The sequence below is a fragment of the Nematostella vectensis genome, chromosome 13, assembly GCF_932526225.1.
Source record: "Nematostella vectensis chromosome 13, jaNemVect1.1, whole genome shotgun sequence".
Taxonomy (NCBI): Eukaryota; Metazoa; Cnidaria; class Anthozoa; order Actiniaria; family Edwardsiidae; genus Nematostella; species Nematostella vectensis.
This window is the reverse complement of record NC_064046.1, coordinates 7,588,780-7,604,744: the sequence shown is the minus strand read 5'-3', so window position 1 is coordinate 7,604,744 and position 15,965 is coordinate 7,588,780. Positions and strand designations below refer to the sequence as shown.

Here is a 15,965-nt window from a genome sequence, read left to right as displayed (position 1 = left end):
ATGGTATGCACTCTTACATAAAGTACTTACCGTTGCAAGATGGCCGCCCGGTTTGGATTTCAAACACAAAGAGCGATCATAAGAAATTTCGCCCAAATTTCAGCTATTCGCGGTATATCTACATCAGGTGTGCCATTATTAGGACAGGCCGAGTTCGATGTAGCAAAAAATCGTGTCAATACCCTGAAGGAAGACCCTGGAAACGAGGCAAAGCTGAAATTATACGCGCTTTTTAAACAGGTAACTAACTGGAACTGACAAGAACTTAACTAATAAACAAAAACAAACTTTCCGCTCGCGTGTGGAATCTTTCAATACCGTTGTTTGCTGAACGAGATCTCTCCTACCAAGTTTATTTCTCGTCAAACAATGTTGATGTTTCATTTTATAGATCGGTATAGAATACTCCTCGTCTGTCTCTAGGTTATTATGCTATCAAAAAACGATTCAACGATGATTCTAATATAGCAATCTTATGCCGTGTTTACACTTGAGCATCAACCTAGGTTCGGTCTGTGGTGCACATGGATGACCATGCTTCTTGAGATGGTTCATCCCCGAGGACCCAGGGGGTCGTGGAGACCGGCCACACAGGGAGCGCGCGAGAAAGAAAGAGAACGTCTTGCTCTAAAAAAGCTATTTCTAAAAACTGCAGCATACTCGCTCTCTGATTGGTCTCATTTTAATTATAAATAGTTCAACTAAAATCCCTCAAACTTGACTCAACCCTTGAATTATCTAGCCTTTCAATAGAATTTTCCTAATATTGTTTGTTATGTGTGTTCACACACACTTCGAATCTAACCTAGATTGGGTAGTAAACACAGCATTAACCCCTTAATACAATAAGTAAAGCCTTGATCAAACAGAGGTGAGATTTGATTTGATGAGATCCTAGTCTCATGGCCGTTTGACCGTGAACATGTTGATGGAGTTTAATCGCGTGATTGAGAGTTGGTACTAGTATTTCAGTCAGAAGTTTTCACAAATAATTTTTGATTGCAGATTTTACATGTAATTTTTCTTTTAGCTTGTCACTGTGAATAACTTGGCTTTATTAATAGCTTATTAATGTGTTTCTGTTCCAGGCTACTGTAGGTCCTTGTGACTCACCCAAACCTGGTGCATTTGATTTTGTTGGCAAAGCCAAGTGGACTGCATGGAGTAATTTGGGAAGCATATCCAAGGTGTGGTAGGACTGTATATACTTTTCTTTACCAAACAATTGTGCTTGCATTAAGTAAAGCGTGAGCTCTAGTAAATTGCTTATAACAAGCAAAACATTTGCTCATAAACTAGGCTTTGGCTCCTTGGTGCGGGCCTGGTCGCGGGCCTGTTTTATTTGTGTTCTGTTTACTTCAAGCCAAGCCCAGTGCGTGGCCTGGCAACAAGCTAACTAGCAATTTCCACAGGTATACCATAACATCTCCCTTTTTGTGGACAACAAATATTAAACGCAAATGTAGACTAAACAGCAACAATAACTATAAGTCAGTTTCAAATAACAAAGTTTATGACTGGCATTTAAAAGTTACTATGTACTGTACTGTAGTAAACTATGACTGAGAATCGATCAGTCTTTGTGGAGGCTTCACAAGTCGTCCTGATCGTGTGACTACTGTTTCTGCAAGTACACATGCCGTGGTGTCTAATGGACCTGGACCACTTGATTTTGGTGCTGGACTGCAGGTGGCTATTCCTGAAGACTTGGCTTGGCTCTGGAGCAGAATGGTCTTCTGCAGCTTATAGGTCAGGTTGAGCCTCTCGCAAATGTACCCGATTTCTACGGGTTACTTTGTAGCATTGATGCCATCCCTGCCTTCTAATTGCTGTGAGCCCGTTGTGGATGTACGTTTGCTCTTATTGGTTGACCAATAACAAGACTAGGCAGTACGATCACTGTACGATCATGATACTGTTTGGCCTGCTCACGCTATTGGATGACCTGTTCTGTCACCGCTGCTTGTACTAAGGCAACATAGACCTGGTTCTGCGGGACATAAGTCGTTGTGCTGGTAAGCTGGATGTTCCTGGAATTAGTGAGTTTCTCCATTCCAATAATGATTTCCACAGGTCTGAGCCATCTTTCGTGGCCTTGATGATAATTCTCTTTATAATCTCCACCGCCGACTCCAACTTCCCATTTGACTTGTGGTGATGAGGACTTACAGTAACGTGATATACAGTATTTACCATGCTTTGGTGAACTCTTGGAATTCCTGTGAACTGTAGTTGGTCCCATTGTCTGATATAAGAACTGCTGGTGTCCCGTGGGTTGCAAATATCGGTTTCACCTGCTGGATGAGAGCTTTAGATGACATGTCTGGAAATTGAACTACTTCTATGTATTTGGAGTACCAATCTACTAGGACCAAGTAGTGATGTCTCTAGCTGTATTTGTAGTGTACTGATTTCCTAGGTGTGACACATTTGCTCGTGTTGTCATCTCGATTCTCATTGTTGTTGAAATGATGATCCTACTTCCCCTGTAGGCAAGTCCAGTCTGAGTGGATATTTTATCTTGGTATGGCCAGGGTTTGGAGTGAGGAATCTTTGGCTGTCTCTCGTCTGATGTTGTCAAGTCGTTTTTTCAGTCACAAACAGCGACTCCTGCATGTCGATCTTTTACTATTTCTTCTCGTATCTTCTCTCCTTCACTTATCTGGAATATCTGATAGGCTGGTGTGTCTGGACGTGCATGGTCGAGCGGTAGTGATGCGCGGGATAGGGTATCACTGAGATACATTGTGGGCCGAGGCTTGTACTCTACAGCAAGCGAGAATTTCTGTAGATGCAGTCTTGAAGTTTGTGACAAGGGGCATGTGATCTGTAAGGACTCGAACACTCTCTTTGCCTAGATTGTAGTGTTCGTTGCATACACAATTTGTTAAACACTCTTTCTATATCTGAGCATACCATATTTGCTCATGTATAATACACACTTTTTTCACACGAAAATGACCTCCAAAATCGGGGTGCATATTATACATGAAACTTTCTGTTTGTGAGGTAAAAAATTTGCATAATAATTTGAATTTTAAAAAAACAATAGAAAGCTCTTGAGTATTTCGACCCGCGAAAAAGTTAGTAATTTAAACTTTGCGAGGCGTCGTTTTTACATAATCTAAATTAACGAAAAAGCAGAGTGCACCTTGAAGTCTGCTTGTTTTCCATGTTCGAGGCGAACGCAATCGTAACGATTATTTTTCAAAATACTTATTATCTAGGAGTTTTGTTAAATATAGTTACTTTTCTATATTTTTTTTGCGGAAAATGACCTAAAAATTCAGGGTGCGTATTGTACATAAGTGCGTACTAAACATGAGTAAATACTGTAATTGCGCTCAGTCTGAGTGAGAGCTCTAGAGGCATAGGCAATGGGGTGTCTCTTTTGTGTAATGACTGTCACTTTTAATAGTTACCTCTTTGTTGACATCATAAAAGTGTAATACCAGTGCTTTGGTGATCATCATCTTGATCTTCTCAAAGGCTTCCTGGTGCTGTGAAAGCCAGTCAAACACTGCGTCCTTGTCAGTCAGACGTGGGAGAGGTTCTGCAACCGTGCTTTGCTGAGGAAGGAATTTAGACAAGTAATGACAACACCAGTAAGACGCTGGACATCTGTAATATCAACAGGCTTAGACATCTCACACATGGCTTTAACTTTTTCTGGATTAGCAGAGATTCTGTCTGCGCTGAGGACATGTCCTAAGTGGGTCACCCTGTCCAACTTGAATTTGAGCTTCTTTGGGTTAAACTTCAGGTTATGTCCTCTGCATGTATCCAGTAGGTCTTTGAGAGCTGCATCATGGCATGCCAGTGCTGCATCTTTGTCTGTTTCGCCCGTTCCATAGATGATGATGTCATCATGGACTGATGCAATGTTTGGGAGGCCTTCAATGCATTCATTGATTCTGCGTTGAAACTCTTCTGGGGGCGGACTTGATTCTGAATGCCATTCGCAACCACCTGTAACGGCCATAAGGTGCCCATAATGTTGTGAGGTAGCTTGATGGCTCGTCCAACTACTGAAAATACCTTGGCATTGGTCAGTTTGGCTGACACTTCGTCAATAGTTAGAGTTGGATAATGGTTTCTGATTATGGCCTTGTTCAACTCAGATGGGTCTAGACATACTCGTAGCTTGTTTGGTTATCGGACTTCCACCATGCTGCTTATCCATGGTGTTGGGGTAGTTTCTTTAGCGATTACTTCCATTTCCTCAAGATCCTCAATCTTCTTCAACTCATCCTGTATTGGGATAGGAACACGCCTGGGATTGTTCTGCTTGGATTTCACAGTTGGATCTGTTTATATGTGGTTTGTATCCGGCAGCATTCCAAGTCCACTGAAGACAAGCTTGTAATTATGACATTCTGTTTTGTCAGGGGTTCATTTAGACTTGCCCCAAGTCGCCCTCTTTGATTTTCCCTGATAGGAGTGCGAGGGTGGGTATTTTCCTTAAAAAACAGTAAAAAAAAATCAGGCGCACGGAGAGGACGACTTGTTCCGTTTGCACGATTTCGATTTTAATTTGCATATTTTTGCCGCGAAAAATACTAAACAATATATACGCGAGTCGTTTTAAAATGACGCTATCTTTAGCGCGCGCATGAAAATAACGAAACTTGAAAACGTTTTTGCTTCAAAATATTTCCAGTCTCTATTTCTTTTCTGTCCAGTCACCAGGAAAGATTGAAAATTTGGTTGTCTTTACACTATTGATATTAATCCGAATTTGATATCTTTTAAAAGGTGGCCCGCGTCAATTCAAAAGGACTGCTTTCCCAAAAAATCACGCATTTTAACCCGCTCCCATACATTCATTATTTACGCGATTTCTCTAATTCTTTCAAATTCTTATGAAAAAAACCATCCTAGATTCGGAGTTTATAGCAATCCAAATCGATCGCCGAATAATTGGGATTGATCGAAGGTCGAAGTTTGGAAAAAAAGCGACTATAGTACAAAATCAAAATGTGAGACTCCCCTAAAATATGATGTTATTACTAAATCGAGCTTCAAGGATCACGCCTGTGAAATATAACGATATTCGGCTGGGCCCATCTTCTCTGATCGACTATAACAATCTGAACATCTCGAGATAGACGTGTTGAAGAATGATGAACATACTGCCAATCAAATCGTTTACAGGAAGAATACTAGTACAACTATATATATATAGTTGTATTTATATATTTTTATGAAACTAAATTCAGCCTACGTATCTTTTTGTTACAAAATGTTTCAGTTTTGATGTTTTAGCTCATATAAATTCCACTTGTTTTTCTTGATGTTATTATCCCAAAATCGCGAAATCGCAAAAATAAAGTGATCTTGTTTTCACGAAAATAGGAAAATCGCGAAAATAAAGTGTCGCGAAATATCGCCGTCACAAAATCGCGAAATTTTGACGTCACAGAAATTAAGTGTAATAAGGTAGCAATTTCCACAGGTATACCATAACAGGAACAAGCTAGAAATCGAGCTTACTCATAACCAAACAAAAGAATTGCTAATAATCAAGTTGAAGAATTCTTGTGAATTGCTCATAATCCAGCAAAAGAATTGCTCATACATAACCATTTCTCATTATCGAGCAAAAGAATTTCTCATAATCCAGAAAAAGAATTGCTCATACATAACCATTGCTCATAATCAGTGAAATAATTTATCTTAACTAAGAAAAAGAATTTCTCATAAAAAAGAATTGATCTTATTGCAAGCAGTCTAATTCTGTTCTCCTTCTTAACTCTAAACAAGCCTGAAAAGAATGGGTTAGAAAAATTTGTTTACAGATTTTTACAGTTTGTGCTTTAACTTTTTCTTACATTTATTATGAGTGTTTTTATAAGCAAGATCCCTTAAATATATGATATTGCTGGGTTTTTTTTCAGGACGACGCACAAGAACAATACATCAAATATGTAAATGATTTAGCAGGTAAAATCCCAGAGACCAACTAGATGTAAAATGACATCTACTTGACTCATGTCACATGTTACCCTAATGACACATGACACCCCCCAGACACATAACACCTTTATGACACCCATATGAGGCATAACACCCACACAACACATTACACCCACATGACGCATGACACCTACATGAAACATGACACCCACATTATGCATGACACCCACATGACTCATAACACCCACATGGAACCCACACGACACCCACATATCACATGACACCTATCTGACGCATGACACATGACACTCACATGACGCATGACACCACATGACACCCACATGGAGCATGACACCCACATGACACCCACATGATGCATGACACCCACATGACGCATGACACCCACATGGAGCATGACACCCACAAGAAACATGACACCAACATGAAACATGACACCCACATTATGCATGACACCCACATGACTCATGACACCCACATGAAACATGACACCCACATTATGCATGACACCCACATGACTCATGACACCCACATGGAACCCACACGACACCCACATATCACATGACACCTATCTGACGCATGACACATGACACCCACATGACGCATGACACCCACATGGAGCATGACACCCACATGACGCATGACACCCACATGATGCATGTCACCCACATGGAGCATGACACCCACATGACGCATGACACCCACATGATGCATGACACCCACATGGAGCATGACACCCACAAGAAACATGACACCAACATGAAACATGACACCCACATTATGCATGACACCCACATGACTCATGACACCCACATGGAACCCACACGACACCCACATATCACATGACACCTATCTGACGCATGACACATGACACCCACATGACGCATGACACCCACATGGAGCATGACACCCACATGACGCATGACACCCACATGATGCATGTCACCCACATGGAGCATGACACCCACATGGAGCATGACACCCACATGAAACATGACACCCACATGACGCATGACACCCACATGGTGCATGACGCCATGACACCCACCTGACGCATGACACCCACATGATGCATGACACCCACATTACCCATGACTACTACATGATGCATGATGCCCACATGATGCATGACACCCACATGACGCATGACACCAACATTACACATGACACCAACATTATGCATGACTACTAATGATGCATGACGCCCACATGACGCATGGCACCAACATAATTCATGACACCCACATGGCCAATCCAATGTTTTTCATGTTAGTGGTGAAGTTTTATGTAAAAACAAGTTGGCAGGGTTCTACTTTATTGCTATCAAAAAATATATCTTTTAATTTAGCAAAGATTGGCACCTCAGAAAGTCCAGAGGAAGGCAGCCAAGCTGAGCCTGACACAGGTAGCCAATACAAGGAGATTGAAGTGACTTACAAGGATGGGATACAGACCATCAAACTCAACAGACCCAAGAAGTACAACGCTATAACATGGGAGGTAAAAAAGTGATGTGTACCAAGAAATACATACGATAGCACTTTTGCATGATCCATCTATGTACGTACTGTATGTCTTGTTTGCAGATGTACCAAGAATGGATAAATGCTCTAGACGAAGGGGCAAAGAGCAGCTCCTGTGTCGTTACCTTGGTAACAGGTGCAGGAGACTACTACTGCAGCGGCAATGACTTGAGCAACTTTGCAAAGATCCCCCCTGAAGGTCCTGAGAAAATGGCACGAGCTGGACGTGAAGTGCTTAGGTAAGTCCTGAAGGTCCTGATAAATGGCACGAGCTGGACGTGAAGTGCTTAGGTAAGTCCTGAAGGTCCTGATAAATGGCACGAGGTGGACGTGACGTGCTTAGGTAAGTCCTGAAGGTCCTGAGAAAATGTCACGAGGTGGACGTGAAGTGCTTAGGTAAGTCCTGAAGGTCCTGAGAAAATGGCAAGGGATGGACGTGAAGTGCTTAGGTAAGTCCTGAAGGTCCTGATAAATGGCACGAGGTGGAAGTGAAGTGCTTAGGTAAGTCCTGAAGGTCCTGAGAAAATGGCAAGGGATGGACGTGAAGTGCTTAGGTAAGTCCTGAAGGTCCTGATAAATGGCACGAGGTGGACGTGAAGTGCTTAGGTAAGTCCTGAAGGTCCTGATAAATGGCACGAGGTGGACGTGAAGTGCTTAGGTAAGTCCTGAAGGTCCTGATAAATGGCACGAGGTGGACGTGAAGTGCTTAGGTAAGTCCTGAAGGTCCTGATAAATGACACGAGGTGGACGTGAAGTGCTTAGGTAAGTCCTGAAGGTCCTGATAAATGGCACGAGGTGGACGTGAAGTGCTTAGGTAAGTCCTGAAGGTCCTGATAAATGACATGGGGTGAACGTGAAGTGCTTAATTAAGTAATGAAGGTCCAGATTAATGACACGGGGTAGACGTGAAGTGCTTGGGTAAGTCCTAAAGGTCCTGATAAATGACACGGAGTGGACGTGAAGTGCTTTGGTAAGTCCTAGAAAGGTTCTGATAAATGCCACTGGGTGGATGTGAGGTGCTTAGGTAAGACTCTAGAATTTAAAAACGCAGTAGTGTTATCAAATCCCGGACGGATATTGCCGAGTTGATGACTGTCGTGAAAACTGCTCAACTCGTCTCGACAGTTAGATTTTCATATTTTCGTTCTTTGTAAGATACTTTCATCGATGCCACAATGTGAAAAGGCGCCGCGCTGTGAAATCTTTGTCAAATCGGTATTGAATGTAGCATCGAGTAATTATTTTGAGAATTATTAAACTCTGCAATATCCGTTGCTAAAGGTAGCCCAAGCGAAAAGGCCTACTGCTCTGTACTTTATGAACTTAAAAATATCTCACCTTTTTCACTGACAAACACATGGGGTGCCACACTTTGCTAAGAATTGATATTGAAATTTATTTCCCTGTTTGAGATTCGATCTAGTGCTACCATTCGTAGATGTAGTTCTGGTTTCTCCTCTTTGGCCTGGCGAATTATCATAATAATTGAAGCTAGAAGTCACAGTACTTTTTGAAAATAGTAAAAATGCCGTGTGTTGTCCATCGGCATCGAATTTAACTTATTTTGCTTTTCCTTCTGTTTGATTTTCTTCTTGGTGAATCTTGAACGTCTAGCTTGTTTTCATACAAAAACAACACCTTTCTTTCGTATGAACGATCTGGCTATTTGATATACCTTCGTGTCTCAATAAAATAACTCTCTATCTCAAGGAATTAGCAAATGCTTTGGCCATTTGGAACCATAAGTGATCAGAAAATGCAAAGGGTGAAACTTGTACTCGCCAAACTCGCCCCGCTATCAGAAAGGCCTTGCTTTGGGCTGTGATTGGTCAAGAGCATATTGAGTGACAGCGCACTACAGCCATACAGTTATAGTGCCGTAGTTTTTTTTGTCGCGAAGGCAGCGTGTGATCTGAAACCGCTATAACATTTTCGAACCTTTTGATTTTTTTTCAGAAAGTTTGTGAGTGCTTTCATAGACTACCCCAAACCTCTGGTCGCTGCTATCAATGGTCCAGCAGTTGGTATTTCTGTCACTGTGTTGGGTCTGTTTGACCTGGTGTTTGCAACTGACAGAGCAACATTTCACACACCCTTTATGGAACTAGGACAAAGCCCTGAAGGTTGTTCCTCTTTCACCTTTCCTGCAATAATGGGACCTTCTCTGGTAAGTGTTCACCATTTCTGCCATAATGGGACCCACCCTGGTATGTGTTAATCTCCCCTACCATAATGGGACCCACTCTCTACCATAATGGGACCCACTCTCTGCCATAATGGGACCCACTCTGGTATGTGTTAATCTCCCCTACCATAATGGGACCCACTCTGGTATGTGTTCATCTCCCCTACCATAATGGGACCCACTCTGGTATGTGTTCATCTCCCCTACCATAATGGGACCCGCTATGCTATGTGTTCATATCCCCTACCATAATGGGTTATCAGTTTTATTTCTATCTAGATAAGACTGTATTCTCTTTCCTTAGGCCAATCAGGTTCTGCTCGCAAGTCGTAAGCTTACAGCAGCAGAAGCTCTAAAATGTGGCTTTATTAGTGAGGTATTTCCGCATGATGACTTTAGTCGGGAGGTCTCTCATCGTATGGCCGCTATGGCCAAACTGCCACCAAAGGTAAGTCTATGGCAAACGCTGTTCTTTTTAACTTCCTGGGTTTTTAAAACATTTGAAAAAAATTATGTTGACTTATCCTGGATGTAAAATAAAGAAAATCAAAGCCGGTATCTCTGAGTTCTCACGCCACTATGTCTATTGGTCTTATATTCATATTAGCCCAATGCATCTTTTTCAGAGTCTAAGCCTTTCGAAGGAGCTGATCCGCAGTGCGAACAAGGGCAAGCTTCACGAGGTCAATGAACGCGAATGCATTCTGTTGGAACAGAGGTGGTTATCTGAGGAATGCATGACGGCCATTATGAATTTCATGCAAAGAAAAAACAAATAGATTTTTTATAAGATTTCATCCTTGCTGTACTTATAGCCACCTCCATATTGTAATTTACATTTCTATTTAGGCTTTTTCAGCAGTGGCAATAATGTAATGTATCTTTCATGAAAATAAACAAAAATAAAAACATGCAGTGCCCTTGTGGGGATTTCCCCGTAAAAGCTCAAATGATGGTTGTTTAGGAGCATCTGATCGTCTTTTTAAGCAGGAGTTGGGCTATGCTGTCTGTGTAAATTACATTCCATGGATGCCATTTGACAAGCAGGTCGGATGCACGGTTACCCGAGAAAAATTCTAAAATAAAAAATGATAAATCCCGCGCCCAGATGTACTGTATTGTTGTGGTCGAGGGGTCCTGGAAGAGTGTCGCACCACCTTCACGGATTTATCAAAAGATAAAAAGGATGGGGATAGCCTGCTTGGGATAACTCTTGCTTCTGCCTGTTTTTTTTTTGTTTTTTTTTTTGTTTTTTACATATTTTAGTCTTTAACAAAGAAGTGGGATTCCTCGATCGGACGTGCGTCCCAGTCTCCGGACCTACCAGCCACCTCCCCTCCGATGGTGAAAGGGAAAATGAAAGCTAGGAGGACTAGGCCTACCAAGAAAGGGGAAGACGTATATTTTCTCACTCTTAGACAGCGACTGAGAGAAAATGTTCACGCCCGCGCAGTGTAAAATAGGCCAAGGGGTGCTTCAAGGGTTTACCCTCGATATCGAGTCTTAACTCAATGACAACCAGTGACATCAAGTCGACCTTACGCGGGCCCCATAACTTCTCCAACATTCCCCATACCTGGGGTGCTAACGTACAATCACATGAAGATAACAGCCTGGAGGGCGTATCAGCCAGATTCTCTTTCGAAGGCACGTAGTGGACAGTGTAAGCCGAGGGCTGTCTCGTATATAACTTTGACAGCTTCCGTGAGTGCGGGGCTTCTTGCCCTGGTTCTTCCAAGCTGGACAAGCGGATGGCCGTGGGAAAAAGCGTCCACACGAGCATTACGAAGACGCCCCCCCTGCAGCTAGATAGGTCGGCTGAAGTGCGGAGGCTTCCTTAAGGCCAATATGCGTATCCACGTAATGAGCCATCCAATAATCTCGAAGCACAAAAGGAACATCCGACACGATGAGTCAAACCCGAGTTAGAGGCATCCAAAATCAGCTTAATGGCTTTATGACGCTCCTCTAGCCAAGGTAGGGTGCCTTGCCAGTCATCCAAGAATCTCTAATATGCTTTCTCATCGCGTAGCTCTCCCTTCAATTTACCCGGAAAAAGGGGCAGCTGGAACTGCGATAACAAAGGGCGTCGTTTTCCCAACAAGGCGTTGAAAACAACATAAATTCACGTCTTTCTCTGCCAACGACTTTCCTAAGAATTTGAACTTGACTTATCCTCCGGAAGAATGAAAGCCATTTGGGAGGAATCGCACAGGTAACTCAGAAACCGAATGGAGTGGGCTGGGACTAGGGGGGGACTGGGGGGTTTCAGAGGAACTAGTGGGAGGCGTGGATCACCCCTCCGGGCCTCCCAGCCCCGTCTCCCGTCTAAGGCCTGGGAGACGCGAATCGCCCCTCCGAGTCCCCCAGCCCCGTCTCTATATATCAAGCGTATAATGTTTCACGTACATAAGCTTTTGGCGATCGCTAATGTAGGTCGAATCGATTTCACGTCAATAAGCTTTTGGCGATTGCTAATGTAGGCCAAATCGATTTCGCGTACGGGGCGATTGCTAATGTAGGCCAAATCGATTTCACGTACATAAACAAACGGCAAAAGCTGATGTAGGCCAAATCGATTTCACGTACATAAACAATCGGCAAAAGCTAATGTAGGCCAAATAGATTTCGCGTACATGAATAGTCAATTAGGGCTGCAGGTGTTTCGCGTGCATGAATCGATTAGGGCTGCAGGTGTTTCGCGTGCATGAATAATTAATTAGGCGTTGGCCTTGCAATCGGCCACGCAAACACGTGCGGCCGGAGGTGCTTGGACACCTACTGCAAGGTGCACCTCCAAAGGCTCCGTAAGGGCAGCCCCCTCCCCGTGCCGTGCGGGGTCTGCGCTCGGAAATGGTTCGCACTCGTCCTGTCTGACATCGCAGCCCGCGGTGCAGTCAATTAGAGACTGGGTGGCGCAGGGCATACCCAAACTCTCAGTTAGAGACTGGGTGGCTCAAGGTGTGCCCCAACATGGACGCCTACATAGAGGAGATTCTCGATAGCATGCGTGACAAAGAGGCGCCCGCCGTACTGGCAGGGCTGGTCCAGAACATCCTGGACGAGGACATCCCCGACGATGTCAAACACAGGCTGCTTAAGCCGCTCGTACCGAAGAGGGTGTGGACGGAGGAGGTCTGGCGCGAGTTCGACCCTCTGCTGCCGGGACGGCGGCAAGAGGGCCCAGAGAGCTTAGACCCCGAGACGTACTACTCTCTCTTCGTCGGCGGCGCCCATCTTCGGTTCCCAAGCGTGGATGCCACTCTACGGGGACAAGACGTAAGCGCCAGTGTTTACCAGGAGATGCGAGATCTTGGTGGAACAGGTGTGATTGCTCTAAAGCCGGTTGTGAGGGGGCCCGATATTAATGACGACGGCTAGGTGTGGTGGGTCTCGCACGAGCGAGAGTGTCTGCGGGCGAACTCCGCTGGTGCTCGAGATGGTAGACCCCGACCGGCGTTACAGACTCTTCACGGTCGTTGGTAAGGCCCCCGCAGAGCCATTGGCGCCAATCGCAGAGGAGGAAGGGCGCTCGGAGCACAAGATCGGTGGGTCGTTAGTCAAAAGGGGGGGCCAAATCGCAGTCGGCGCCCTGGAAGGCATCGATGCGGGTATTTGGGAGAAAGGGCGAGAGTACCTCGTCTACGTGAGATACGAGCTTCGCCCTTTACCTGAGCAAAATGGTGAGCCTGGGCCAATGTTTGTGCGAGAGGGGAGTGACGCCTTCGTTAACTGTGTTGTGAGCTATGTTGCCGACTTCTTGAGGAATCGCGGCACCTCGCGCTCCCTTGGTCTAACCAAGACACGAGGTAAGATCCTCGAGCGATTTGACAAGAAGCTGGCCACCACGTGATGCACCAAAGAAGACCTCTTTGAGATGGAAAGGAAGCTCGAGGTAAAGCTAGTAGCCGTGGACGCCCTGGGTAACGTCCTGTGGGACTCGGGGAAGTACGGGACTAAGACGAGGATCACCATCCCTTGCCACAATAACCACGCCTGGGCGGAGCTTCCGACTGAACCACCTGCGATCGCGAGCGTCCACGGCCTAGACTTCGAGGCTGAGATGGAGCTTCGTTCGTTATGCCAGGGAGAAGCGGCGCCACGCGCTACCAGTGCCGCCGCAAAAACGCACGAGGCGAAGGTGCGAGAGGTGCTCATCCGCTTCATAAACAGGGCGATCCCCAGAAGCACGAGGGTCTGGCTGTGTGGGCGTGTTATAGTCACGCACGAAGGCAAACTGTACCGATCGCCGATCGGGACAAGACGGATGGGCTATCGACAGGGCGTTTACAGACGAGACTGGACATGATCCTCGATGGCTCCCTGATGATCACCCAGCCTACCAAGAGTACATCGAGGCTACGCACTCGATGGGCGGCGCAATAGGGTATCGCTTCAAGAAGTGGACCCAAAGAGAAAACATCAGGCCAACGCCTCTTAAATACAGGGACGTCTGGCGAGCGGCGCAGGTTGAGCCCAAAGTGTGGAATAGCAAGGAAAACTTAGGGGCGCAGCCTCATGTGCACATCGACATGCGTGCGGCGTACCTAGGATGCGAGGACAGTGTCTTCGGCGGCGCCTCGGATGCCATTGATCTGGTACGGAAATACGGCTTCCCTACGAATGTGTATCGTATCGCGGATGTTGCGGGACGGCCATTGAGCGAGGTTCTTCAACTGACCGGGGCCATTCAGTTGACCGAGTAGGGGTTCTCTGAGGCCTGCCACCCCTACACTTCCGGGAGGGTAGGGCAGCACTTGGAACAAAACGAGGGCTGGATCACCACGCCAGAGCTCAAGGACCAGCTAGACTCGGGTGACCTCGCCATGGCCGCGGCGTGGGAGGTGTTGTATAGCGTCGGAAAAAAGGACTCCATCAAGTTCCCCCACTCCGGCCCCGGCGGCGAAGACTCGCAGGGTCGAGATCTCGCTGTCCGTTTCGTAGGCAAGTGCGCTCGCCATGGCGACGAGTCCTCGATCGTAGTCCGCGACCGTAAAGAAGCCGCGTATCTGACAAACCTCCTTGCGGGCACCGACCACTTACTCAACTTCGAGCATGCCGACGGGGCTCATCTGATCCAATACAAAGACGGAGTCCGGCGCTCACAATGGTACCATATCAGGGCCTTCGTCTTGGCGTACAAACATAGCGTTGCGACGCATGTTGAGGCGGTTCCCTCGCGAAGACGTCCTCCGAGTGTGCACAGATGCCATATACGCAAAGGCGGTGCCCAGTGGTGTGGAGCCCGTGGAGCGAAATCCGAGGTATGGAGAGTGGCGCCATAAGAGGCCTGGGTACGAGTGGCGGCCCGAAGCGGCTTGGGGTCCGAAGAGGTCGGGGTGTTTGGCTAGGGAGCCAGGCACTGCGCCGAGCCTGCCGTGCGATCTGGTGGCCGCAACCTCTGCGAGGATGTATCTAGCCGGCCAGGGAGGATCGGGGAAGACCGAGTGGGCGGTGAGCATGTTCCGTGGCCGTAACGTTGTCGTGCTCACCCCCGAGAACGACCTTGCCCACGACCATCGCAACAACCCGCGCCTCGCGGTGCGCGCTCAAACCTACCACCACTACCTCTGCATACCAGCGGAGAAGCCGATAGAGGAGTGGAGACCTTCCGAGCTGGGGCACAAACTCGACCGTCTTGCAGAAGTAATCATTATTGACGAGTGCTGTAAGGTGCAGACTTAAGTGCTACGCGCCATCCTAGGGTATCTCGCCACGCGGCCGTGTCAGATAGTGTGTTGTGGCGACTATGGGCAGGTCCCGCCCTGGGGAGATAAAGAGGGGCCTCACGATATGCTCAAGGAGTGGGCACAAGGGAACATCCGCTGGTTCGAGTCCGAATACCGCTGCCTGTGTGAAGACTGCGGAAAGCCGTACAGTACATGCGACTGCGGCTCTGCCGCCCTCTCCTCCAGGCTCCACGACATAAAGGGCCGGATTTGGTGTCAGCCAGACTACCAACAGCTTGAGGTGTTTCGAGAGGAGTGGGATGGGGTGAGGTTCGACGCGGCGATCGAGCAGGCCCACCCAAGCGGTATGTGGGTGTGCTCGACCAACAAGATGGGGGCCCTTGTCCAGCAGCGATTGGTAGAGCACCACAGGAAAAACTACCCCCGACTGCCAGCAACCATCCGCTTTGACCCCGATCCTAGCGTCGCGCATCGTTATCGCAAGCAAGGACGGCCGGTGCCCGTGCCAGGCAAAAGGGGCGAGAAGGTCGACGCGTACAAAGGCACGGTAGTCGAGGTCCCTCTCGGCGTGGTCCTTAACGGGCTTCCCCTCGAGTGGAAATACGCGGGCTGGGGGACAGTCCACCGGGTGCA

General features: G+C 46.5%; 1 protein-coding gene across 1 annotated transcript; it reads left to right on the top strand.

Moving 5' to 3' along the window:
* Positions 1-6: 6 nt before the first annotated feature.
* Positions 7-10,553, top strand: LOC5502769 (enoyl-CoA delta isomerase 2). Its single transcript, XM_001623874.3, has 8 exons — positions 7-240; positions 1,089-1,187; positions 5,898-5,943; positions 7,283-7,434; positions 7,521-7,696; positions 9,414-9,624; positions 9,947-10,090; positions 10,269-10,553. The coding sequence occupies exons 1-8, from the start codon at positions 40-42 to the stop codon at positions 10,419-10,421; spliced, it is 1,182 nt and encodes a 393-aa protein (XP_001623924.2). The 5' UTR covers positions 7-39; the 3' UTR covers positions 10,422-10,553.
* Positions 10,554-15,965: the final 5,412 nt, after the last annotated feature.

Excerpts from the sequence above, each read along its gene's own strand:
- LOC5502769 (XM_001623874.3), top strand. The coding sequence starts at position 40 with ATGGCCGCCCGGTTTGGATTTCAAACACAAAGAGCGATCATAAGAAAT. Across the intron at positions 7,435-7,520 it reads ACAACGCTATAACATGGGAG|ATGTACCAAGAATGGATAAA; the intron begins GTAAAAAAGTGA and ends TCTTGTTTGCAG. Across the intron at positions 9,625-9,946 it reads CAATAATGGGACCTTCTCTG|GCCAATCAGGTTCTGCTCGC; the intron begins GTAAGTGTTCAC and ends CTCTTTCCTTAG.